This window comes from Ambystoma mexicanum, chromosome 12, assembly GCF_040938575.1.
Source record: "Ambystoma mexicanum isolate Mex_15411 chromosome 12, UKY_AmexF1_1, whole genome shotgun sequence".
In the NCBI taxonomy this organism is placed as follows: domain Eukaryota; kingdom Metazoa; phylum Chordata; class Amphibia; order Caudata; family Ambystomatidae; genus Ambystoma; species Ambystoma mexicanum.
Window position 1 is genome coordinate 151,561,394 of NC_090936.1, and position 25,986 is coordinate 151,587,379.

At 45.1% G+C, this 25,986-nt stretch overlaps 1 protein-coding gene across 4 annotated transcripts in view; it reads right to left on the reverse strand.

The window, feature by feature from the left end:
* The window catches only part of DNM1L (dynamin 1 like), a 1,039,542-nt gene that overhangs the window by 257,950 nt on the left and 755,606 nt on the right, over positions 1-25,986 (reverse strand). For all 4 annotated transcript variants that reach the window (XM_069628197.1, XM_069628195.1, XM_069628196.1 and 1 more), the window contains one exon: positions 15,910-16,071. In XM_069628197.1, the coding sequence (XP_069484298.1) occupies positions 15,910-16,071 (162 nt within the window). The remainder of the gene's footprint in view (positions 1-15,909; positions 16,072-25,986) is intronic.

The following is a 25,986-nucleotide window of genomic DNA, read 5'->3' on the forward strand; positions in this document are numbered from 1 at the left end:
GGGCCCAACCACTCTCCACTTGCACTGCCTCCCTGGCAACCCCTGCACTGCGGGACTGTCTCTGTATCCCCACAGCCCCCCCTTCCCAGCACTTGTCTGCACTTACCTTGCACTTGCCACCAGCTGGCCCTATTTATTTTATTCTACTTCCTTGTACTGCACTTCCCCCCCCCCCCTCCCCTTCTCCATGCACTTTTTCCCTCCCCCCCGCCTACCCCTGCACTTGCGCGATCTGAATGACACCTGGCCTAGTAGGATCATTGTTCTGTCTTCCCCTTGTTCCCCCCTCCCTGCCTCATCGCGCCTTGAAACACTTGTGTATAGGCGCGTTAAAAATGCCTTATCATATATCATACCCACGCCTACCGCCCCGCCCACATTTACTTTTCAGCCCACTATAGCCCTCATGTAAGGTACGTTCGGCCCTCTGTCAAAAGTTGTGCACCCCTGGTGTAAGGGAAGAATCCAAAATGGCTGCCATGGACCATGAGGGTTGGGCCGCCATGTTGTCGATGCCTGAAGAGAACTGTGTCACAAGTGTAGATGAGGCAATCGCCTCCTCAGGCTGGTCAGGGGACTTAAGCAACACCTTAGCCTTGACACAAGTATCCTCAGCAGAGCCGGTACTGGGGGGTGGGGGGTCTCTGATGTTTACTGGACATCTTGGAGGTGGCCCCAAAATTAGCCTCCAAAGGAGGAACCTCGGCAGAGCCGGTAACAGAGGAGTTACGGCCAATGACCATCCTTTTTGCCCCCTCAACAGAACGGGCATCACTGCGTGCCCAAGCGTGGGAATGCTGAGGAATCCACCTCACAGACAAGAACTTCAGAGCAGGTCACTCGGTTTTGTCGGTACACACCTTCGCCTCAAAGAGAGGAACCTCAGGCTTTCACCCGGTACATATAGCTCCCTCGAGAGGGGCCTCAAGCCGTGGCTCGGTACAGAAAGCTCCAGGAAAGGAGGCCTCAGGGCGTACCCCGGTGTCTGTGCAGAAAGCTCCACAAACTGAGACCTCGGAGCAAACCCCGGCATCTAAACCCACAGATGAACTTGGCTGAAGCTTAGCACCTGACCAGTGAACTTTGGAACATGGTCCGGTTTCGGCAGGTCCGTCGTGGGAACCCTCAGAGAAAAGTCCACAAGCAGCTTTGCTGGATTTTTGGGGTTTGTTTTTTTCTCCTGCTAAGAGTGAGACTCTCTTCCTCCCACCCTTAGGCATGATTTGAGGTATGTCTGACTTCTTGTGTGCTTATGGGCTATGGTTTTCTTTTGTGTTACACAGCACCCTTAGTGTGTCATAGTGACCCCCAAACAAACTCCATACCCTGGGACTGACTACTGTCTCCCAGGGCATGTAAAGTCACCATTGACTTTACTAGTCAATTGTGAACAGAACCAGTACAAACCATCATATTGTGGAAGTACTGGCAGGGGTTAATTTGATTGCCCCTGGGTCTGTTTCCAAGGGGGCACTGTCCAGTCCCCCTCTTGTCGAGTTTCTGGCTGGTGGCAGTGGTTACCACGCAAAATATTCCACCGGAATATTTCATATGGGATTTTCCCATTGATTTTAAACGCACCACTTTTTGGTGCAATTTTAAAGATACCGCTGGTTTATTTATTTAATATTAAATCACTGGTTGGGTCTTTTTGCCAGAACTCTCTTCAAAAATGGCGTTCGTGTCCGTCTCTGTAACTCCAACCAAGGTCGTGCCCTTTGTTCCACTTTTTGGCAGGCTTCTCCACAGAAGCCCTCCAACTGGTGCCACTCTGCCTGGGTTCCACAGGATGTTTGGGTGGGGGAATTGGCACCCTGGACTGCGTTGCCTTAGCAACTCAAGTCGCACTCTGTTCTGATTGGGCCAGTGGTGAGCCGCCCGGCTCACCACTTAGCATGTTTGAGTGACAGCTAGGCTGTTGAATGGGGGTTTTGTGCATAAAAGCAGGACTTTTGCGACAGGAACTTCAGAAGTCTCCACAGGACCTAAGAAATCCGAAGAGGGGAGAAGCTGAGCCATTTGCAACGACACCACCGGTTGAGCCCTGCTGCAAGGACCTCACCACTTTCCCGACGACAAGAGAAGATCTTCTGCTGAAAGAGTCTTCTTCCTCTGAGCTGGTGGGATCAACCAGTTCGCCATTTCGCCTTCCAGGACGTCTCTTAGTCGAATCGCCCGTGCCAAGCATCCCGGCAGCCGGATAGCCAAGCTGCACCACTGTGACCGCGAATACCAGGAACACACCTTTTAACCGACAAACTTCACGGCTGGTTTCTTCCCTGGGCAGTGCAACGACTTCAAGTTTCCTCCTCGACGAGATCATCTCTTACCCTTGTCGAAACCACGAACCGCACCCGCTGCCAGGAACAACTGCCACCGCTGGAGCTTCCTCAACTTTAAAAAGGTACTGTGTTCCACCTGGCCTCCCTTTCGACGGTTTGCTAAAGGGGACCCTTAAATCCTTTGCTTTCCAACTGGGTTGTCCCCTAGACCTTCTAACTTTATCTTTTGAACCACCCCAAACTCTTTTGAACATTTCCACAAAGACTTGAATGCTGTGTGATCTTGGGCACATTTCACCTTGCTCCATTTAAAGGGGGCCTGGCCTATGAACTTTGGCTCTACAGTAGACTCTGCCTCCACTAACTTGTTTTGGTCTCTTAAGTGTTGGGAACTACACGCTCACCTCTGTTTTGACAAAAAGTGGTGTTTTAACTTAGACTCGTCTAATTAATTCTTAAGGGAGGTGTGTATACTTTTCTGATTGTGTTTTGAACGTGCTTTGATTAATAGTGCTAGTGTATTTTCTAAAGAGTGTGTTAAATAAATAATTATATACTTTTGATACAAAGCTCTGTTCAGTGTTTGCTTGTTCTACTGTGTGTTTGGCCCTATTGTGTATCCTCTGTATACTGCCTAACTCTTCTTGAGAGAAGTCGGACTGCTCAGCCGCAGCTACCAGGTAAATCTGGGTGGTACAGACTGCTGCCAATTGGGTTAACTCCTTACTCCTGTAGTCTTAATCTTCTTGCAGTGGTCCCCAAGGGAACTGCACAGGGTTCTGCCTAACAGCCCGCGAGGCACCTCAGGGGAACCCCTGCTATCAGAGCTGTTCAAGCCCCTCCTGGATCAGCAAGACCCTGGGAAGGAGTCCCCCACCCGGGGTGCCCTAAAAAGTAAGGAACTTACTGGGCGTCTCTTCTTTTCGTCGATGAAAAGCTGAAAATTAGGTGGAACGCACTGAAAGACTTCCTCCCACCGAAGACGACGCTGAAGTGCATGTACCAAGATGGAGTCGCAGTAGAAACACGAATCTCAACGATGGCCCGTGCCCAGACACTCCAAGCAGAGAGAATGGGGATCGGACTTAGCGAAGCGAAGTTCGCATGAAGACCAGGACACAAATCCCAGACACTCCGGCATAGACGGCCACAGAACCGGAGCAGGAAAGAAGAACGGGAACAAAAAAAAAATTGTTCCCGGTGATGCAAGTGCGTCCAGCCCTGACCGTGCGGAGAAAAGAACTGGAGGGCGATGCGCGGGCGGAGCTCACAAGGGCGAGGTTACGGCTGCGTACGGTACCCCACGTAAAAAGAGAAGGACAAACATTTTCATTTTTGATGCTTTTTGACAAAAGTGCTCCAGTCCCATCCCGAAGTATGGACGAAAAGGGACGGGATGTAGGAGTACTATATTAACTGACAACTGAATACTGGGACACTGCAGCCAGCTTGAAGCAGCTTTGGCGAGCAGCATGTTCCATAAGCTGAAGGTAAACATGGAAAGAGGAAATGCGTTCAGGTAAGTTAAGTGCAAATGCCCTCCCAACTCATTTGTACATGCATTTATTTTAGCATTTGTTTCAGTGCATTGAACCCTTTGGTATCAAGCCGCTGGTTACATTATGAGACAAAAAATACAGAGAATACAAGAAAGAAACGTGAAAAACCACGGGGGGGGGGGGGGGGGAGTTATCACAATGTCTTGGTTCGGGGAGTTTTATAAATGGAAAGTAACAGGGGAGGAGGAAAAGAGGAGACCAGTATTTGATTGTCTTAGTGTCTTAGCTCAGGGAGCTTTTAGGCAGAGAGCCACGTTTTTAGTTTTTTTCTGAAAGTCCAGTAGGAAGGTTCCTTTCTCAGGGTGATGGGGAGATTGTTCCAAACCTTAGTGGCAATGACAGGAACGCTCAGTCCTCCTGTGGTCTTTTGGGTGAAGGTGGGCACTCTGAGGAGATGGCTGTTTGTGTATCTTAGAGGGCGAGAGGGTGTATTTCTCCACCCGGTGTGATAGGTAGGCTGGGGCAGTGTTTGGGGTGCAGCTGTGTGCGATCGAGAGGGTCTTAAATTTAATCAGTTGAAGGATTGGGAAGCCAGTATGTGTCTTTCCTGGCCTTTGTAACATGGTCGTGCTTGGATAAGCCTAGGGCTGCTCGGAGATTGTTTTGGATGGTTTGCAGCGTGCACAAGTTAAGTTGAAAGGTTCTTGCAAAGAAGGTGCTACAATATTCCAGTTTGGCTCCGGTGATGGCTCTGGCTATGGTGAGGCGGTTGGTTGCGATGAGGAATGACTTGCTAGCATTCAATAGTTTTGCTGTGTAGGCAGCAGAGGAGGCATTGGCGTTGACCTGGCGAGTGGGGTCAAGGTTGGCGTTTAGGTAGATGCCCAGGGTTTTGGCTGCACAGGATGTTTGGATCCTGTTGCTGTCAATGTCAAATGCTTTGTAGGCTAGATCCATGGTGCAGAGGTTGGTGTGAGAACCTACAAAAAGAGGATCTGTTTTGTCGTCCAGCAAGGCAGTTTCAGTCTTGTGCCTTGGTCGGAAGCCTGTTTGCCCGATGCCCAGGATGTGGTTGTCCTCAAGGTATTGATGGACCTGGATATATGCTGCAAGGTCGAGGATTTTAAGGATGAAAGGTGTGCTATGGGGTGGTAGTTGGTGAGGTCAAGGGAGTTTTTTTTTTATTTACAGGAGGACCCAGGCTTCTTTCAGGGCAGTTGGCACAGTTTTTGTTGCGAGGGAGGAGTTGATAATAGTTCTGATGGGTGTGAGAGTCTTTGATGATGGAGGCTGAACAGGCACCTTCTTTGCATCGGGAGGGCTTAAGGCCTTTGATATTTGCCACTTCGGTTTCCGATACCGAGCGGAAGTCAAATTGGGTGATGGGTCGGCAGGTAGGTGTGGGAGGCGTGGAGGTGGCTGGTGGTGGTTTGGCGAGGAAGGCCAATTGCATGGCGCAGATTTTCATCTGGAGGGAGGCGATTTTCCCAGTGAAGGCTTCTTGTAGCTTGGTACACCAGGTGTCATCTATAATGAGGTCTGTGGGAGCGGAGATGGCGACAAGTTCACTTAAGATAGTGAAGAGTTTGCCGGTGTTGGATTGAGCGTGGTTTATTCTGGCATTGTAGCCGCTGGCTTTGGCAGTGTGAATCGTTCTTTTGTAATCTTTGGCAAGGGAGGTAAACTGGGCTTTGGAATTTGCAGAGGTGTCTTCTCCACAACTCCCTCTGCACCGGTGACCACCTTTGTCCAGGAGAGAGGTTGGCATCTATGTAGTTCCTGCTCCCACTCTCTCCCCTCTGTGGAAGAAGCTTTCCAGTCACCTGCTTTGAAGCCACTCTTTTTGGGTTGTTTGGGTATTTACGGCAATGTGTGACAGAAGGGGGAAACTCCAACAAATGTGCAAGTGCCACAGCACAATTTATGATTGCACACCACCTCCCTCATCTCAGGCCTACTTCACATGAAAGCAGATGACTACTCAGCCACTGGGGAGGAAATGAAATGTGCGAGGGGGCACACAAGGGATTCTCTATGGCCGGAGCTCTGAAATATTTGAAAACTGTACATTTAAAGATGGTTAACACGTACAAAAAGTGAAGATGCTGCACTAAAAATGTAAACATGAAGGCAGCATATTGAAATGAAATAAACACATATACCTGACCCCAGCAGAACTTGCTTTCAGTAGTGATATTTTATAGACAGACCTGCGCAAGAGAGAAAGCACCGTTATGCAGAGAATCTTTGAGCCAATAAAGACCTTTTAAGATCTGGTGCTCGAAGGCACGTGACTGGGCAGGCCACTGTTTTATCCAAGGTTTGATAGGAAATGTTACTGGACTGTCTTCGGTTTATGGCTTTACTCCTTCTCATGGCTTTGTTGCCACTGTGTTTGAATTCTATCCCAGACTCCCGAGTTGGGATAGAACCTGAGTATGTTCACTCAACTTTTATTGCAGATTCATGATGTGTTATTTGTGTTACTAAGGGACGGCGTCAGGGCCTCGAGCCTAAGGGGGCCCCAGCAACCGTCTCCATCTGCCAGTCAGCAATCTTATAACAGCAATGTATTCCTTTATTTATGACTTTCCTTCTGGGGATTCAATGTGCACTTTGCAGTGCTCGCCAATGTTTGTTGGAGCCCTTCAGGCCATCACTTCCCACATGGTGTACATTAGTGCAAACACCTCATTGCCTTTTTTTTTAGTTACTTGGTTTAATTGTCTCTTGACAACTTTTACAAGGGTTTCAAATCATCAATTCATCATGACATTTCTGTTAAATTGAATAGATACTTTTCCTATGCGGGTCTAGTCAATCAAGTGCAAGTTCAGAATTCAAGGAGAAGTCAATTATTCTCCCCGGCTCAAACCAGAGTTCCTGGCTCTTGCTCCAAGCCAATGATCCGAAGAAGTGATGATGCTGCTATGACCAAAGATGTTTGTCACTTCTCAGTCTGCACCACCATTCTTCCCCCTTGTTAATGTTTGAAGCCTGCAAATGGTGCCCCAGGTAGATGGTACTTTCTTTTCTTAGTCCTGGGCATGACTGTAAAAGATGTCCGATTGTTTCGACATGGTTTATTATTCTGCAATGTTGACAGCCATTAGTTGCCGATAGTCCTCCGATAGCTAGAATCTCATTGGTTTTGAGGACGTTCAGGTGAGCTTTCAGGAATGTAAAATGCAGGATTTTGTCCGGGAATTTTGTCAGATATTTCCTCACTTCGTTAAATTTGTTTGTGTTCGGTGGTAAGTGTAATGTTAACTTATTCTTCACTGCCACTTCATGTGTTTGGATCCAGTCCCATGTTTTTAATCTTGGTTTTACTTTTGATGGATTAATTGCCAATTCTTCCTCTGAGCTACCAATGTCATCCAAGAGGTTTTTGTTCTTTTTTTCCCCAATTGGAGAACATCCTGTTTCTACCGCCCTCCATTTCTTTTTTGATTATTTCTAAGATTTTTGGGCGTGGGGTTTCCTTGCCATATAGGAGAAGTGAGTTCCTGGCGATAATTCCCTTAAGTGACATTAAACTTAATTCCCTTCTAATTGAGGCTATTGGTGTAGATGCTGGGAGTTTCAGAACTTTGCGCCAGTAATATCCTTCAAGATTATTCCAAATGTTCTCAGGCATTCCTGACATTGCCTCTACTCCATAAGAGATTGCCGCAGTTACTTTAGCTTTGTTAAAAGTAATTACAGGGGTGTAAGCAAATCGTCCAAATTGTTTCTCCATTGCCTTGGTTTGTGCAGTTAAGGTCTTAATCTTTGCGAACAGTTTCACCTGCATGGGGGTTCCGACAGGACTCCTGATCAGTGTTATTCCCAGGCATTTGAAACTTGTTACAATTTCTGGATCTGTGCCCTCTAGGTACCACTGTTATTTTTCAGTACGTTTAGATGTTTTTTTTTCAAGATCATTATTTTTGTTTTTTCAGTGTTGATTTCCAAATCATCGTCTTTTGTGTACTTAAGTAAGGTGTTTAACTGACGTTGCAGGTCAATTGCAGTTTGGTCCAGTAGGATATCTTCCGCGTATAGGAGATGCATGAGCTTTTCTTCCCCTATGCTTGGCGGAAAGGATCTTGCGTTTTCTTCTAACTCAGTGATGTCACTCATGTAGGCGTTTACTGGGCACCCTTGTTTATCCACTCTGGTGGTCTTAATTGATTCCAAGAGTTGTCTTGCTCCGTTTAACCTTACTCTCAATGATACAGAATGCAGGGTTTTTATGGGGTCCATGAGTGAGTTTGTGCAGTACCATTTTCTGAGTTTTGACTAATTTCTCTCAGTTGACCCGATCGAAGGCCTGTACTAGGTCTATGAAGGCAACAAAAACTCTTGGATGGCCCTCCATTATTTTTGCCTTTGGTACACTAATCAACATTATATTGGCTGTGGTGGCTATGTTTTTTACGAATCCTGATTGATAAGGGTCTTTGCAACCTGCATCTTTTACCCAGGCATTGAATTTGTCCAAGAGTAGTGAGCCAAATAGTTTGCCAACCACGTCCAACAGGGCTATTGGGCGATAGTTCTTCGGGCTGGTCCTATCGCATTTTTTGAAGATCAGAACTATGTTTGCGGTTTTCCAACAACCCGGTATTGTTATCATGACAACACATCTTTTGAGGATCTCAAAGGTGAAGCCGGCCCATTCCTCTGGGTTGGATTTCAGTTCCACATTCGTAATCCCATCTGGCCCTGGAGCTCTTGATCTGTTGAGCTTTATCTTCTTCCTCAGAATCAGATCTTTGCCGTAGTCGAAATCCCATGGTTCCGTCGATGGGTGTTGACTTAATTCCAGAGCCCCACAAGGTGTTTCAAAAAGGTCAGTGTAGCGGCTTATCCATTTGTGCTGACCGACATTGTTTAACAGAATTGCCTCCGTGGTTTTTAACTTAGATTTTATTAATGTTTACAAGTCCCTGGATAGTCTGTTGCACATGGCACAAAGCATTGTTACCGAGCCCCTTTGATACAGTACTCGGCCGGTACCCTATTTGCCAAGTCTTATAGGTCTTGGTCGCTGTTGTGACTAGTTTGTTTTCCATGGTTGGTTGTTTTTTTGTTAGTCTCTTGGCTTGTCGCATTATTTTTCTCTTTTCCTGTAACGTTGAATTGTAGGTGTGAAGGTATCGATCACAGGGATTACTCCAAGTTTTTTTTCGTTGTTGATAGGGGGTAAGTAGTGGTTGATAATCCACCATAGGAAGGTTTAAGTGATGTGTTAAATTGTTCGCTTCTACATACTGCTTAGTGATAGTGCTCATCGCTTCTTTGGTCAATCTTAGGCGTGTGCTTTGACCACAAAGTTCTACTGAAACCTAGATGGAAAAGCTGTCAGGTCTTGGGTCTCTGCACGAGGATATCAGTATGTTATAATCAATTTTGTGGTTTTTTTGCACTTTAAATGAGGTTGTCAATGTGAATAGGTCTTTTGAAACAGATCTAATCGATAGTCCTTCCAAGACCATCCCTTTCCCACATTGGTGTGTGGGATTTACTTGCTTTTGTAGTGGAGTGTAAATTATAAAGGTCCCTGGTATCCATTAAGTCCGACCATTCAAGGCCTCGGTTCTTGCCTGCTGATTTATTCAAGTTATTGCCTATATTAGGCTGTCTGTTTTCTCGTTCTCCGGTTTTGGGGCAAATGGCGTGGTGATCCCCACATATTGTGTGCCTTATATCATACGTTGTATTAGCCTTGTCAATCACTGATGCTATTCCGCTTATGAAAACTATGTATTTGACTTTTCGGATTCCAATAGACGTTTATTAATAAAATTAGCTCGTCCTGTCTTTTCGTTGAATGAGGTGTTGAACGGTTCCAGGTAAGCAGCGCTGGCTGTATGAATGTTGTAGACAGCAAGCTTTTTTTCAGACACAGGGTGCTTTCAGATAGTACCGTTATCAGTAGTCCTGAACTAGGGCGACCCTTCAAACCTCTAACCGCAAGGGAGCTGGTGATTTCGTAACCCTCAAGGCTTGGGCTGGCCATTAGCAAGGTATAATAAGGCATAATAAACCAAAGTTTCCCAGGTTTATGGCTCCAGGTGTTAAGTGTCTGTGACTGCTGGTGTTCCACAAGCCCAAAGTCAGGTATTGATCTCCATGACTTTTTCCGGAGGTTTGTTCTTTTAGTGAACAGTTGGACATTTTATTTAGTTACTAGTGTGGTAGTTGTTTCGTCAGGTCCTCCGGGATCCAATCCCATCACTTAGTTTCTTTGTCCTTTACATTTTTCAAGTGGACGTTAGCTGAGGATTCTTGGTGGACACCTGGTTTGTCTTGGCTAAACGCGACTTTGAAATTTGGAAGGGGGCCGTGTGGGATTCGCTCGGTTTCTAAAAAGTCTTCCCAGATGGCTTGATCCAGTGAAGCGTTTCTTGAAATGTCTCGGTCCTCAAGATCACGTTTTTTATGGCTGTGTCTTCGAACAGGTTCCTTCCTCTCTCTAGATGTTTTACATTCATGCCGTGAGGTGAAGTTTGCTAATTAACTTTTTCGACCTTTTGTTTTGTTATCAAAAGTCGTATCCCAGCCGTTGCAAATGTTCCACTGCTTTAAGTAACAAGGCCTGTTTAACTTGGGCTAATCCGACCTTGAGATGATTGTTTCACGTTGGTCTTCCATGGTTAAGAAAATTGGGGATTCCGGTTCTATTAGAGCCCTTTTGTGTTTGGGTTCCGCTGATAGTGAGGCCCGTTTATTAATGTACATTTTTCTTTCCCTCGCTAATGAATCGACTAGTTCAGATTCTGAATCTTCAATGGTATATTGACTGATGACCATTAGGTCGACTGAGGCCTTGCTCTCATCTATTGACGATGTCACGTTCTTAGTTTCTTGATCTTTTGATGATTGTTGATTATTTGGTAACAGTTTGCGTTTGCCACGCAGTATTTTTCTTTGATCAAATATGGGAGCAACTCATTTATCTTTAGTGGCACTTCTGGATCTGTTCCCACTTGCCGTTACATGAAAAAGGCAGGTGTTGCCAATCTCCTTTTGTACTCATTTAGCCGCCACGTTTTCAGTGGTTTAGCAGGGAACGTGGTTAGCTTTGGTCTTGACGTTTAGTTGGGGGGTAGAGCTGGGTTTTTCCACAGGTGGCTGTGTTCCCTCACTGCCGGTTTTTTGCGGGGGCTAAACTGCCGGTTATCTTTGGCTCCCCCTTTTGGTCGTTTTTTTGCTGTTTTTCTTGACCTTCAGATTTTGATTGGGGTTTGTTAAACCCTTTTAGGATTGAAGGCCTAAGTTCTAGAAAACCACTAGGTGTGGTAAGGTCACCATGTGCTCACATTTCCTAACGGATATCTGGTTTTGTTTGTTTGGATTCCAATGGAGGAACATTTCTTATTGTGTCGAGCCAGATCTAATTGATCTGTGTCTGTAGCACGGTCTTCTCCCTGTAAGTTTGTAGTGAGGGTCCATTGATCTTTCCTGATGGCCTTCCATGCCACTGTGGCAATGAGGTAACCCTCTATGTACATCAGTTTTGTGTGCATTAATGCAACCATCATAGTGTGGTCTTTTAAGGTTTCATTTAGTGCCTCAGAGTTTACCAAATGGTGCCAATGCAATCGTGACGGCTGACATTATTGCAAAGATATCCAGTTTCTTGGTGGGCATCTCTTTGCCTGCTAGGTCCCACTTGGTCATCCATTTTGTGGTGGAGTGTTCAAGAGCGGTTCCTGTGTTGTGGTTGCCACAGGGTCGAGCAGGGTGTCCGAGAGCTGTGGTAAGGGAGTCAAATTTAGGTGTTTTTTTGTTGTGGCAGATGGCAGCGAGACTTCCTTAACTTTCTCAGCGTCCCTCCTTGACTTTTTCCAATGAGGCTATTGCCATGGCAGAAGTAACCTTGATCTCTGCCAAATTATTTTTTGTCCACTCCCCCATTCGAGGGTTGTTGAGGTCAATCGTTAAGCCACAGGTTTCCTTATCCAGAATGTTGACCTTAGTGATGGGTGGCGCTTTTATTTTTGCACTTGAGTTAGTAGTGTCTGAGAGAATTGTGTTTGCTAAAGTTGCTGACTGGTTTACAGGCGGTTTGCCAAAATGCCATCTTGTCGGTGTAGAGGTTTGCTCCTGCGACCCTATACGTTGTTCATTTGTTGGGGCCGGTGGTAAAGACATAAGTTCTAGAAGAGTAATGCTTGATGGACACTCTTCTTGGTTGGGGTCTTTCACTCCGGCCAGAATTTCCACATCAGACAGTTCACTGCGATATGCCACTGTTCCTTTAGACTGTTTACGGAAAAAGGCTTCAAATACGTTGGTTTGGAGTGGCAAAGTTGTGTTTCTCTTTCAATGTTTGCATGGTTTCTCTTTTTGAGTTCTAGGTTTTCCGTTAACTTGATCTGACATTGTTTTAGCTGAACTGCAGCTTTCGGGTACTAGCTGGTCTTTTTGAAGTTCTTAGTTGTCCTCAGCTTCAAGAGTTCCACTTTTTTCCCCCGATTTAAATCAGCACACATTGATCTTTCTTGGTTTCCTAGTTGGTGTTTGTCCGTCGGAAGGGTTGCTGGCCCTGACTGGTTGTTTGAAGTAGGTGCCGATGTACACTGATGCAGCTCGCTGACTGAATGAGTTGCCACTGAGTCAGTGTCTGCTGCTGTTTCACAATCGGAGGGAATCAGGGTGTTCAGAGTCATACTGAGGACTTGATAAGTCTTTCGTGGCATTCACCGGGTGAATTTCCAATAGAATTTTCAGGGCCGGATTAGTTTGCGGTGTTCTATGGTCTACCGTCGCAGACACAGTAGGCCTAGCATTCTAATTTGGCTGCGATTCGTAATCTCTTTCCACAGCGTTCGATTTCGTTAGTTCCCTTGGGGGTACATAGCTTTGTTCGCAATCCTTCCCCTCTGTCTCGCCTTGGGGTGTTTCCCCACCGGGACCTGGAGCTGAGGTGAGAGTCTTCTCCTTTCGTGGAGCTATTCCCTTCAATTTGGAGCTGGGAGGCCACACACAAGACTTCTGATTGATTAGCCGACACTTTTTCCGGGATGTTAACAGCGCTCATGAGCTGTGCGCTTGGGACGGAGTTCTGGGGCGGCGAACCAAATACTGTCAGATGACGATGGGGTGACCAGGGCAGGGGAATCGGGGAAGGAAGTGTTATTGCCATCGGAGGGTCCCCTCTTGCCTTGCGGGTCTTTATCCATCGTTGAGGCAGGGGGTGGGAGGGGTGCATGATTTTGCAGGATTGGATCGGTGGTCATCAACTGCTCTTCACCTCTGGTGCGTCCACTCCGAAGGCAGCGTCCTTCAGTTCGCTTTAGTCTTGCTGTTGCTGCCATCGTTGTCAGACTGCGAGTGTGTATGACTCTGCAACGACTCCACAGCGAATTGTGGCTATTCTCCACAAGGCAATGTGGGACAGACTGTGCAGTCACTCGCAGGCAGGGTATTTATGGACAGAAGTTGTCACAGTTAACAACGAGATGCAGGTTCTCCGCAGGTCCTAAATCTCATCACTGAAACTGGCTCAAAGATAGTACATCCGCAGTCACCAGTAGAGTAGTCAGAGTTATGTCTATATACTGGGTAGAAGTGCACCCATTAAAGAATTTAGAAGTACTCATTCTGAGTACTCAGAATGAGAATGCCTCCCCCAGCACTAGCGGTATGCAAATAGTTTCTGTAAATGAGCAGTTAGGAATAAGTATAGTATCTGCACCTTCCAAGGTGTATCTGTGGCGTGCGGGCCCTCTTTCTGCTTTGAGCCGGAGGTGATGAAAATACACCTGCAGCGATGTAACTCACCGCTCTCAGCCCCAAGCACCAGGCCAGTCAGGCAGGCCACGGGAGTCCTGCAGCATTCTGAGGTGCTGTCAGCGGATGTCTGGTCTCGATCAGTCTGACTTCAGGTCCGCCGTACTCAAACGTCGGCTCGGTAGCAGACTGCCACCACCTTCGTCTGCCTCTGCAGTGGTTAGAGGAAAGTACCCAAGCTGCGCATATCGCCTCTCAAGCCGCACCGATATCTCAGCAAGGAAAACACACATTCCGACACACACATTTCTCATTTGTGGACATGGTGTCTTAACTCCAGTTCTTCCACATCAGCCACTTGCTGACAAAAACCTGCACGAACTCCAAACTATTGAAAGCAATGCTCTTCGAGCTGCACATTGAAAGACAGGCCCACATATCAGAGACCAGAAATTCAATCCACTGTCTCCCAGTTAAGGACAGAATCAAATTCAAGACACTCTCGCTCACCTACAAATGCATCTCCAATGAGGCACCCCAAAACCTCACTGACATCCAGACCTACTAGATCTGCCTACAAACACAGTCTGATCACACCTCGCTTCAACAGGAAAAGAGCGTGAGGCGCCAGCTTCACAGGCGCTGCACCAGCTCTTTGGAACGAGCTCCTACCTCACCTGCAAAACGAACTTTCTTACCACGCCTTCAGAAATCCTCAAAACCTTCATCTTCAACTATGCCCTGAATGCACACCATGTTCCACCCTCCCCCTATGCAACTACCGACTAGATGCCTGTGGGTTTTGTGCCCTCCTACAAATGTACTAAATAGAGGAGGATGCATAGCTTTTTACTGGGCATTTAGTCTTTAAACCCGCTGCTGGATCGCTGTCTCGTGATAATCGGTGGGTATAAACTCCCAACTGTATTTGTCTCCATTTATAATGTATGCACACCACGAGTGCCTCAGATATTTTTCGGTCAAAGTAAGGGTGGTCCCCCAATCATCTTCAGTCTGGCCTAGGGGCACTGCTTAGGGCTATGTTTATTTCAGACACACGAGGCATGTTTATAAACTCTGGACTTGCTGTCTGCCGTTTATCCTAGACTTCTGACCCATTATATCAGAGGCACTGTATGGGGTTGGCGGCTTTTTATCCGGGACTGAAAATGGACAATTTCTGATGCATCATTTCAGTGCCACGGTATTGGGCTTAGCCCCCGTTTATACAGGAGTCATGACGCATGATTTTTTAAAATAAGCAATAGATTACCGTTTAACTCGGGAATTTAGCTGAATTATTTCAATGGAAGTGTACAGGGTTAAACGCTGCATACCCCAGACGCCCAACTCGTGGCTCTATTCATACTGGGATGTTTACACCAAACCGCTGAGGAATGATTTTATGTTCACTGTACTGGGTAGTCTGCCGTCTAACCCAGGCTTCGGGTGCATTATTTCACAGGCACTCTTAGCAGGATTGTGCCATCTAGACCAGGAATTGACGCTGCTTGTTCGTATCGTCACTGTACTGGGCTACCTACTGTTTAACCTAGACTTCTAGTGCATGATTTCAGTTGCACTGTATGGGGCTACCTGCCTGTTATCAAGGTTGCCAGATTGAAGGTTTTCTAGACATTTCTGGCCAAGTCCCGGAATGCAAAACACTTCTCATCTTAAAGATAGACCTCATGAATAAACTAAGCTTTTAAAAAATATCTTTGCGTCACTTCCTTTATGTGCAAACGTGGTGTTTAAGGCATCCAACTACACATTGTGGGACTCCTCAGCTGAAGCTTGAACGTTAAAATCAGCCGTAAATCCCCCCTTCAGAGGTCTTGTGTTTCTGCTAAAGCCATGAAAGTGCTTACATCCCCTCACGAATCAACTGTCTAAAAAGAAGGCATAGGTGCTGCCAACGAATGTTTCACATCAATAATTGCCAAGTCTTTGTTAACTGTGCAGCCACAAGAACGGTTTATCTCGAGACTGAGAACATTTGGTAGGCCTTCTGTCTGCAGGCTCTGTTACCTAGCAAGTGGGCTGGGACTAATATTTCTCCCAGCCGCACAATCCTAACAGCCTGCAGGAAGAAAGCCCTCTAAATGTCCCTTGAATCGTGGGATGCAGCGGTTGTTTCTGTTGGAACAGCCTGTTAATGACAGGGCCGGAAGAATATTTAGAAGGCTTTCTACCTGTGCCATCAGTGCAGGGTTCCAGCAAGTGGCTATACACATCATCGGGCGGGAATCATTCCCAGCCACCTGGCCACCACACAGCCCGCACCAACACTACTGGCAGAAAGCCGTTCAAATGGCATTCCCATCTCATGTGCAGTATAATGGTGTAGAATGCGCTCCCACAAACGGTGCAATAATGGCAAGTGAAGGAGAAATGCATACCACATCCAACAGATTCACAGCATGACCACGCTGAGGACTGGCTGGGACCACGGGCATTTTTGGCTTCTCGTCATTATCTTCGCCTTTGGATGCTTTTAACATTCCTCGCCAGTTGCCCGTTCCCGATTCTTGCATAATATCACCAGTTCCACCTCCAGAAGTCTGCAGAGAAAGAAGACAAAATACACTTAAACATTGCAATCTTTGTTTTTAAGCACAGCCTCATCCCCATTCAATGAAGTTTCAAAGAAATGTGCATAGAATGATACTCTCCGACAGTGGCGGCTGGTGAGTTTGAAAGCTGGTGGGGCGTAAATTTCCCCGGGCGAATATAGTAGCGAGCGCGTGCAGCGCGTGAGCCCACTCCCCCAAGGGGGGTGCAGGGGGGCTCTCCCCCTGCGAAATGTTTGGAAAAATGGCCTACAAAATGTGCAATTTACTGTCCAAAAAACCCACCGAAATATGAAAAAAGCATTCGGTTTTACATATTAATGGTGGTACACTATTCTTACGTGTGCAAGTGTGATGGTGTATTTTACAGCAGCTTGTATTGGGAATAGCTGGTACTATGGTGTATGCATAAAGATAGATCGATAGATAAAACCTCCCAAAAGTTGTCTCCTCGGTTCCTATTTCCTTTTGTTATAATCAAACATATCAGCCAATTGGACTACAAGTTAAAGCTGCCCAATAAATGGAAAGGCCCATCCAGTGTTCCACATTCTTGCTCCAAACAGCAGACAAAGAGATACCTAGCAAACAAGTCTTCCCAGGTGTAAAAAGTGATTCAACAATGCAATATGGGTTCGATCCCCGAATCCAGCGCATTGAGTGGGCGAAATAGACCAGTAAGTTCGCTATAAATCCCCACTAATAACATAATGCGATATTGTTTTTCAGACTGCGTAATTGTAATTGGTTATTTATAAAGTGCTGAATACCAGAGGTTTCTAAGCATGGACATTGAATTGCCTTTGGGGCGAAAGCATGTGGTGAGTTATTTGAACCGACAAAGGATGCTGCAAATGGTATACCTGAAGTTAATTTGGGAGGTGCTCACATGGATAAAGATGGTATTGTGTTCTTATATCTCAGATGCAAATGGGGCCCTAGACTAATTTATGGAATGGCTCCCTGCGATCAGCCTAGTAAGAATACCTTTGTACGTTCCTGCTGCCCCTCCACTATTATATTTTCATTCTTCTGGCTTAAAGTGGTTGGTTGATTTACAAACTGAAGAAAGATTGGATAGAGACCATACCACGTGGCCCGTGCTGCTAAAACTGCTTGTATCTTTATAATCCCTTTCAGTAAAGTTGTTTAGTGTGGGGAGATAACGGCATCCCAGGCACAAGGGATTTTCATTGTTTCTATTGTTAGAGGCGAGCCCTTTCTAAACTGAACTGCAGACTACCACTACTTAGCATCATTCTAGCACGGCAAGTGGCAGTAAAGTGGTTTACTGTGGTCTGCTGGGGCCGGTGGTGGTAGGGGTGGAGCACCTTCATTTATAAATAATCTAAATTGGGAAGCTGTTCCTGATGATGGAACTTTTTCATTTTCGATCTACAGCAAGTAAATGCCTATTACTTGTTTTTGCTGAAAGTCATTCAAAATGCCATCCATAAGTACGAAATATCAATTATGCAGTTCTGACCGAATGGCTAGCAAATGTGCTATGGCAACCAGCAATTTAATTAAGAAAAAAAAAAGAAATTGCAAATAAAACATGTGACCGAGGTTATTGCTAATAGTATTAAGGAGAAGAAAGGTCTCCGCTCGCCTGTTCAGGGGAAAATTATCTCATTTTTGAAACCTCAGGCAGCCCAGTCACACCTCCTCCCCTGCAGATAGCTCGTCTTTCCCCTTCATTTGATTCCTCTGACGGTGAAAATGATGCTAATTCAGAGACCATGGTGATGCTAAGCCGCGGCCGACCACTCACGCATCATGCTAATTGTGCCGTTTTATATTTTCGGCATTTTTCGACAAAAAATGCCGAAAATATAAAACGGCACAATTAGCATGATGCGGGAGGGTCGGGACTCGCGGGCTGCGGCTGCGTTTCACCAGTACTTCCCAGTGAGCAGACGGACATATTCCAAGCACTCTCTGACCAGCCTGTGCTGCTACAGGAATTCGGCATCGGCACACATTTGAGGAGAATGTTACTCCTCTTACAATGCTGCCGCAGAAGGAGAGTCTGTGAACATTCCCAGCTTGAGCGCCTGGGAATGAGTCGATGCTGCTAATTAATTGGTAGAGGCATTTCTTTTCACAGGGGAGGGAAAGGTTATGTTACCATGCAAATTGGCACCCCTCTGTGCCCGTGCAGGGGTGTCTCAAGGAACTCCAACCCCAAATCATGGCACACTATCTGGCAACTGCTGCAGCAAGCCGCTTATGGATGAAGCTGTGAGAACAGTGCCACCCATAACATTCTGTATAGAACCAAGCCAGTACTTAGAATAATTCATCTGCTCAGAAAAACAACCCCACTATATTACACGTTTGTCGGTAACGAGCCGTGCAGCCAATCCACAGCAATAACGACGAGCCCTTCAGAGCACAGACAAGACAGACGTTTGCCGCCAGTACCAACATTTTCCAAAACACAACTTTGCGACATTTCGCAAAACTTTCCTAGCTTACTAGTTCCAGCCATCATCCTCATGCAAGGATGAACATCCCGGTCCGTGCCGTGGCCCAAGGGTCTTGCCTTGGGCCACGCCGGACGGTACTCAAGGCCCAGGCCAGGGCACTGGCAGGCAGGCGTGCGCTAGCGCTGCCCAGTATGGGCCTAGCAGCGCCAGCGCACGCCTGCCAGTGCCCTGGGCCTTGCGTACCGGTCCGGCGTGGCCCAAGGCAAGGCCCTTGGGCCACAGCACGGACCGGGGCTAAACAAAGCAGGCCCAGGCGGCTCCCGCCTTTGTGGTAGCGGGCAGCCCGCTACCACCAAGGCGGCTCGCCCCAAGTTGACAGCAGGCTCGGCAGCAACACTGAACGACGTGTAGGCCCCCTGGCCTACACGTCGTTCAGTGTTGACTGGGCCTGGGCCGCGTGGTGGACCACATAGTTTGGGCCCGGGGAGGGGAGTAAGTGTAACAACACTCCCGAGTCCCCGGGCCCAAGAAGAAAGTTAAACAACGCACAATGCTGGGGTACTTACCGTGGCGCCGCTGGGCTGGTGGCCTGGTGCAGCTGCAGCACTCGTCGACTCGTGTGTGTTGTTGACTCCGGCTGAAAGAAAGACGGGTGTGAAGGCGGCGCAGGCGCACGCACACACCCTGCGCCGCCAGTCATACACATAGATACAGTAATGTCATTGGCTGTTTGCCAGCCAATGACATTACTGTATCTATGGCAGGGGAGGGAATATAAGTGCGCTGTTTGCGCACATTTTAATACTGGCGGGGCCAGCCCTGAAGCGCCCCGCCAGGCTTCTAATAAAAGGGGCTACGTAGAGTGCGTGGAGTTACGAGCTCCACGCACTCTACTATAAAATAAATTATACTAAATTGGGACGCGCCCCGCTGCCGGGCCGGCCATAGTACACTAGTGACTATTGTTTCCTTGCCACAGCGCCCCCGCACTGTTGGCAAAGGATATGCAGCAGCATCTTAGGCTAAAAGAGATTCAATCAGAGAAGTTCTCTGATTGAATCTCTTAGCTTCTCTCTTTTTTTCTGGGGGGGCGGCGCCCGGCCGCCCTATCATAGCAGCCGCCACTGCTCTCCGATTAGAGAAAAGTGTGCGTCTTGCACAGGCAGTAATAGCACTGAATACTTTACACTGGAGCTTTAGACGAACGCAGTTCCAAGTTTTAAACACACTGGTACTGTACGGGTGCATGGTACCGCAGCAGTCAACTGTAGCAATAGCATCCACGGGTGCTTGTAAGTTTCTATGCAGCATGGCCATTTTGAGCTTCTGTGGTACGAGTGCTCGATCTCACACACACACGACTAACCGCCGCGCAACACTCGATGAGAAACAAAACATCTGTTAGAGCAAAGAAGCCCATCTGCACACAGGGACGTCATTTCACCAAAATGCCAGAGGTAGCGGAAGTGACATCCCACGATCCTTGACCTCTGATGACATCACAGGAAGTGATGACCCCATCCCGAAGTCAGATCACAGGAAGTGATGGAACAGGACCCTTCACCCCTTGACAAAACAGGAAGTGGCATCACATAGAATTGTTTCCAAGTACACTACGAAAAATATGGTTACGATATCACTATAAAGTGATAAACATTTCATACAGGAATGGATCACCATATGTATTGTTAATATGCGCGCGTATAGGCACATGTACCAAATTACTGGGAATGCAAGCAGTCACCAAGGCCAAACGATAAGGGTAATGTTGGTATGTTAATGTTTATTTATATAGCGCCTATACACAAGGCACGGGTTTCAAAGCGCTCATAAAATATACATACAATATCACCCAACCTGTGTTGGCACTCATTTACCAACCTCAGCAGGATGAAAGGCTGAGATGCCATTGCTGGCAGTCGAACCTGCAGAGCACAATCACACTGCAGCAGCTAGCGCTCAACCCACTGAGCCATCTTACCGGCTATAGCCATCAAAAAACGAGCCACTCAAACACAGAACCACATGCTGCTGGCCACAGCCAGTAACCTCAATTAAAAAAATAAAATTGTTTATTTTTTTTAGGGGTAGCAAGGGAGACCTCAGGGGTCGTAGGTCCGACCCCTGGCGACCCCTAAATGATGCCCCTGTCTGCACATACAGAAGCGTGAACCACTTTAACAGTGAGGGGAAAGGGAATCCTATCAAGAAGGGTGTGTTTATTTTTTTCATTTTATTGGCAGATTTAGTTTTATTAAAAAAACTTTGCAAAAACATTGAAAATTCCATCAGCCAATTTAACAAAATGTACCAAAACCGGCATTAACTTTAGATATCATCATCATTCCCTGATGTGGCCAAAACGACCTGAACATTACTTTAAAAATTGTACTGCTTCAATAGTCCGTTAATGGTCTCTCCCCTCTCAATAAAAGACCACCATTCATCTGCCGACAAAGTGGAGCAACCCTCCAAAAAACGAGACCAGTCTCTTGTTCTGTGCAAAGTTAATGCTGTGCATCGCGTGAATAAATTAGGCACATTTTCCAATGAGTCATCTCCCTTACAAAAAACGACATGTCGACCTTGCCAAGCCAAGCCCAGCTCTGCCCGATATAACCTCCACTGTTACAAAGAGGTTAAATCTGATCCTCATAAATTGAGACCTATAAGGAGGATCTGGAAACTTCTTTAGGTAGTCTGGGATATGACCCAACGTTCTCATCTGCTTCCTTAAGCTACGGAACAGTATGCGTTTGTTTGCCTCTTCCTAGGTTAAAATCCAGTCTGATTCCCACAGCTTCTTTTTCCCCTTAAATGGGTGAAACCGCAGTTCTTCAAGTGAGGAGCCCACAAGATCCAATTAGGTTTTACATTCAGAGTTCCAAGTTGTCGCTGAGCAACCAACTCCACTTTCCGTCCCTGCTTTTATGAGGGTCAAAATCTGAGCAGGGCATTCCTTTGAACGTTCCTGAAAAATGTCAGCTTTCCACTTTAGCAATGACATCTAGGAGATTAGCCTCAATTCTCTTCCGATGATCTGGATCGGAACGGCCTTTTATTTATAACACTTTTTGTAACGCCCATGCCGTTGGGTATCACAGCATTTGGTACTAATTAACAGATATAGCTAATCATAATTGTCAAAAAGCCACGTTTTTACATGTTTTTTGACCTGCTCATGCTCCTTCTTACCAAGAAGTATCATGAGTACCAAAACAACCGATCCTTTCTCCTGAGCAAGAATATCCTCCTAGAGAGTCAAACAGAAGGCAGGGCACGTGCAGACTTGAAATCCACCACTGTAAAAAGGAAAGGACCAGTTACAATGCCCAAACTGAATCGCTCAACACCCCTCTCTTCCCGCCACAGCTGTACCACTCCTCTGTGCCATTCTGTACCACCCCTCTGTAAATCCGTTCTGTTTCCTCTGAAAAGTACAATCAATACATAGAAAGGTAGGACACTGGTTTTTTGTCAACAGCTATTCGCTCATCACAAACTACATATGTTTAGTACAAATTGTCAATTTTAAGTCTTATAAAAATCAAGAACATAATACATATAAAATACATCAACAGACACTCTAAAAAGGTACATATATGTAACAGGGCACAAAACATAATTTCTAAAATGGAGATATTGATCATATCAATCCATGTACAAACCTATGCTGTAATTCCTTATCAAAAATAGGGGTTGTGATCCTGATGGATCACTCACAGTTTTTCTCCCTCAGTCTAATATTCAATTTAGATTGGGACAATCCCTAGATGGAATATTCAATACTATCATACAATTTAGTATTATTTCTAAATTTAGAACTCGACATGTTTCAGTCCTCCTAATTATTGTAGGGACTTTCTTCAGGAGTGGTCAGGGCAATAGTATTTAGAGTAATGACAGTTGGTCTGGAATCTTCTAGTTTTGAAGAATTATTCTGTGGAAGAGCATTAGCTGTTGACAAAACCAAAAAAAAGAATCAGTAATATCCATTGTATTCTTTGGGCACAGATGAATGTGTCAAGAGGAGTTCAGTAATAATAAAATTACCTGGACTTCCTTGAGTAGGTGCTCTCTTGTCCTTACTCTACATACTATTGCCCTGACCACTCCTGAAGATTAGCCTTGTTTCCCAAATCAAGGTAGGACGCCGCCTTGAGCGGTATTTGGGATCTCTCTATTGTGTTTTCATATATCATAGTGGCGACTAAGTCACAGATTTCTTTTTTTTTTTTTAGAAGTGTAGCCATCAGTCGTTCATTTTTGGGGCTTTGAGCTACTTATAGACAGTTTCCTGCTTGGTCAATTAGGTATTCCTTTCCTTTGATCCAAGTTCTCATATTTTGCCATCCCCAACTAGAGAGATATATCCGTCTCTCCAGATGACTGAAGAAGACGTTAGCATATAGCGACAACTATGCAACGGCATTAATGAATGCCATCTCCATCATTAATAACAGCGAAATTGAGAATGCTGACAAAACTGACGACTGGGACGAAATTATTCAACTGCGCAAGACTAATTAGAACTGAACTACATAGCACTATCATGCTTGAATATTTTAAAAATAAAGCCCTACCACAGGGCTTAACAGTACTTAATGAACCACGACTGTTTCTCGATAATGCTAAATTCATATTACAATGGAGCTATATTGCTAACCGTTGTGGGAGAGACTGGCTCATTAATTATAGATACAGCAAGAGAGACAACTAGCAAAATAGAAATCGATTTGAAAAAGCTAGAGGACATCAAGAAACTGATAGCTCTAGATGTCCTTAAAAAGAGACTTGAAGAGATGGACAAAGAAATAAAAGACTTTAAACAAACCAACACACTAGGAAGAATACAAAGATTAAAAAAAGACCCGAGTAAATTCTCACACGAAAAAGCCTATCCTTACACCAAAGAGGGTTACAGAACCCAAACAGGACAAACACCAGGTCCCATACGACAAAACAGACTAGAAAGATTCAGAGCAACATCTTACAGTTCAAGCAATTCTAATAGCGACCCAGATAATATGAATACAGGTCCAATAGCCAATCCTTCTAACAGAGGAAGAGGGATTTCCAATTTCAGACAAAAGAGAGGCAATCAAAATCAAGGCACACAACCTTTTTTATACAAGGGCCCTAAAAGGGGCAATTGGAACGGGGATCAAAGATTCCACCGGAGCGGAAATCACTTCTAGTGAACCTCTCTTCCTACATACCTACCAGTTCGGAAAAAACTCCTTGAAAAAGGCCTTGGCTATGCGATATCCAATAAACATGATCCTTTCCAGTTCCGCACCGTTTTTTTCAAATTTATGCGGAAAATTAGACTTAAAGAATTCTTTTCTAGCCAAGTTGATACGATTAAAGACCCAACTACTATCAACCATTCAGGTCTAAACAATCCTCCTACTTTTTGGCCACCTACTTATACCTATTCACCAGAATCAATACTTTTGAAAAAAAGAGTTCTGGCAGAAGTCATGAAGTTAGAAAAACAAAACTTACCAATGTATCACAATTTGACAACTGAGGAAAGAAAAGCCATGGAATCATTAGCTATTAATGAGAACATCATCAAGAGAGCAGACAAAGGCGGAGCAATTGTTATGCTAGATAAGAGAGACTATATTGAAGAATGCTGTAAATAACTGGAAAATGAAAACCACTACAAAAGACAGACTAGTGACCCGACCAAAGATCTACAAAACCTAATTGGAACAAAAACCACAAAGGCATTAGAACGAAGTTGAATTAGTAAACAAGAGTGGTCCTTCCTTAATAACCTGGAACCTACAATACCCAAATTCTATTGTCTACCTAAAATTCACAAGACTCTGATGAAACCACCAGGGAGATCAATCGTCTCAGGAATTAATTCTATCTTAGAACCCCTTTCTAAATATGCAGATCACTACCTCAAAGGGATATGTGGTAATATGAAATATTTTTTAAAAGACACAAAAGATGTAATAAAAAGATATGAGAACCTACCATACAATCCAGAAAACTCATACCTAATCGGTTTAGATATAGTTTCTCTCTACACTAATATTCCCCAGCAAGCTACTCTAGAAACTATTAGTGAAATTCTACTCAATAGATTAGATGACGACCCAGTACCCAGTTCTTTCATCCTTTGGTTCATTGAAGTAGCCCTTACACGCAATTACTTTGAGTTCCAGGAACATTATTTTTAACAAATTGAAGGCACAACCATGGGAGCCACCATGGCTCCGTGTTTGGCGAACCTATTTGTCGAATTTTTTGAAAAACAGTTCATATACACGACTAATCCATTTGAAGAACACATTCAATCATGGGCCAGATATATTGATGTTCTGATGGTATGGACAGGAACCACAGAAAAAGCAGAAGAGTTTCTAATCTGGCTTAACAATTGTAATCGACATCTGCAGTTCACCATCAATATTCAAAAGCTTTGTATAGACTTTCTCGATTTAACCATCTTTCACGAAAACGGCCATTTTCTAGTAAAACCTTACCACAAAAAAACAGAGGAATTCCCTGTTACACTATGACAGTCCCCATGTAAAAAACCTCAGAGCTAATCTCCCGTATGTACAGTTTTTGCGATTAAAAAAGGAACAGCAGCCAAAAACCAGCATTTGAAGCAGAAGTAAAATATCTAACTGCTAAATTGAAACGGAGGATACCCAAAAAAACTAGTAAAAAATCTGCTAAAAAAGCATCCAACAATAACAGGGATGCCCTCCTTGAGGACAAGATTAAACAATCAATAACAGATCGGCTAGTATGTGTCAACACTTTTTCTAACCTAAGTTTAAAGATCAGTCACATCATAAAGAAGCAATGGAAAATCTTTGAAAGCGGGAACGCTGAAATTCCGCCACCCATGTTTGCCTATAAAAAGTCCACCACAATAGGCAACAGAGTTAGCAGTAGCAAACTTAAAGAAAAACCAGCAAAAATAAATAGTCTAACGGCAACATGGGGATTGAAACCAATAGTCGGACACTACCTGTGCAGCAATTGTGCAATGTGTAAACTAACTAAAAAAACTAAGGAAATTGACATGGCTTCCCACACCATGGCAACAGAAACAAATGACGAACTGCAACTCAGACTATGTTGTATACATGATAACTTGTCAATGTAACAAGCAATACATAGGAAAAACCAATAGAAAAGCGAAAGTAAGAATGTTGGAACACAAAAGCTGCCTTAAAAACAAAGTCCCCAATGCACCGCTAGTGAAACACTTCACTGAAGCAAAAAACAGTTTCGAAGATTTTCGCTGGACAATATTATTAATGATCCAAGGCAGGGATCATGATATTAAGAGCAAAATACTTCTAGAAAAAGAACAGAGTTTAATTTACCTAACTCAAAGTGACAAAAAAGGTCTTCATGAATCCATAGAATGGCTGAAAGTATGATCTATTGACTCAAACTTTCACTTAAGGAAACTAACTCACTGATAACTTTCAAC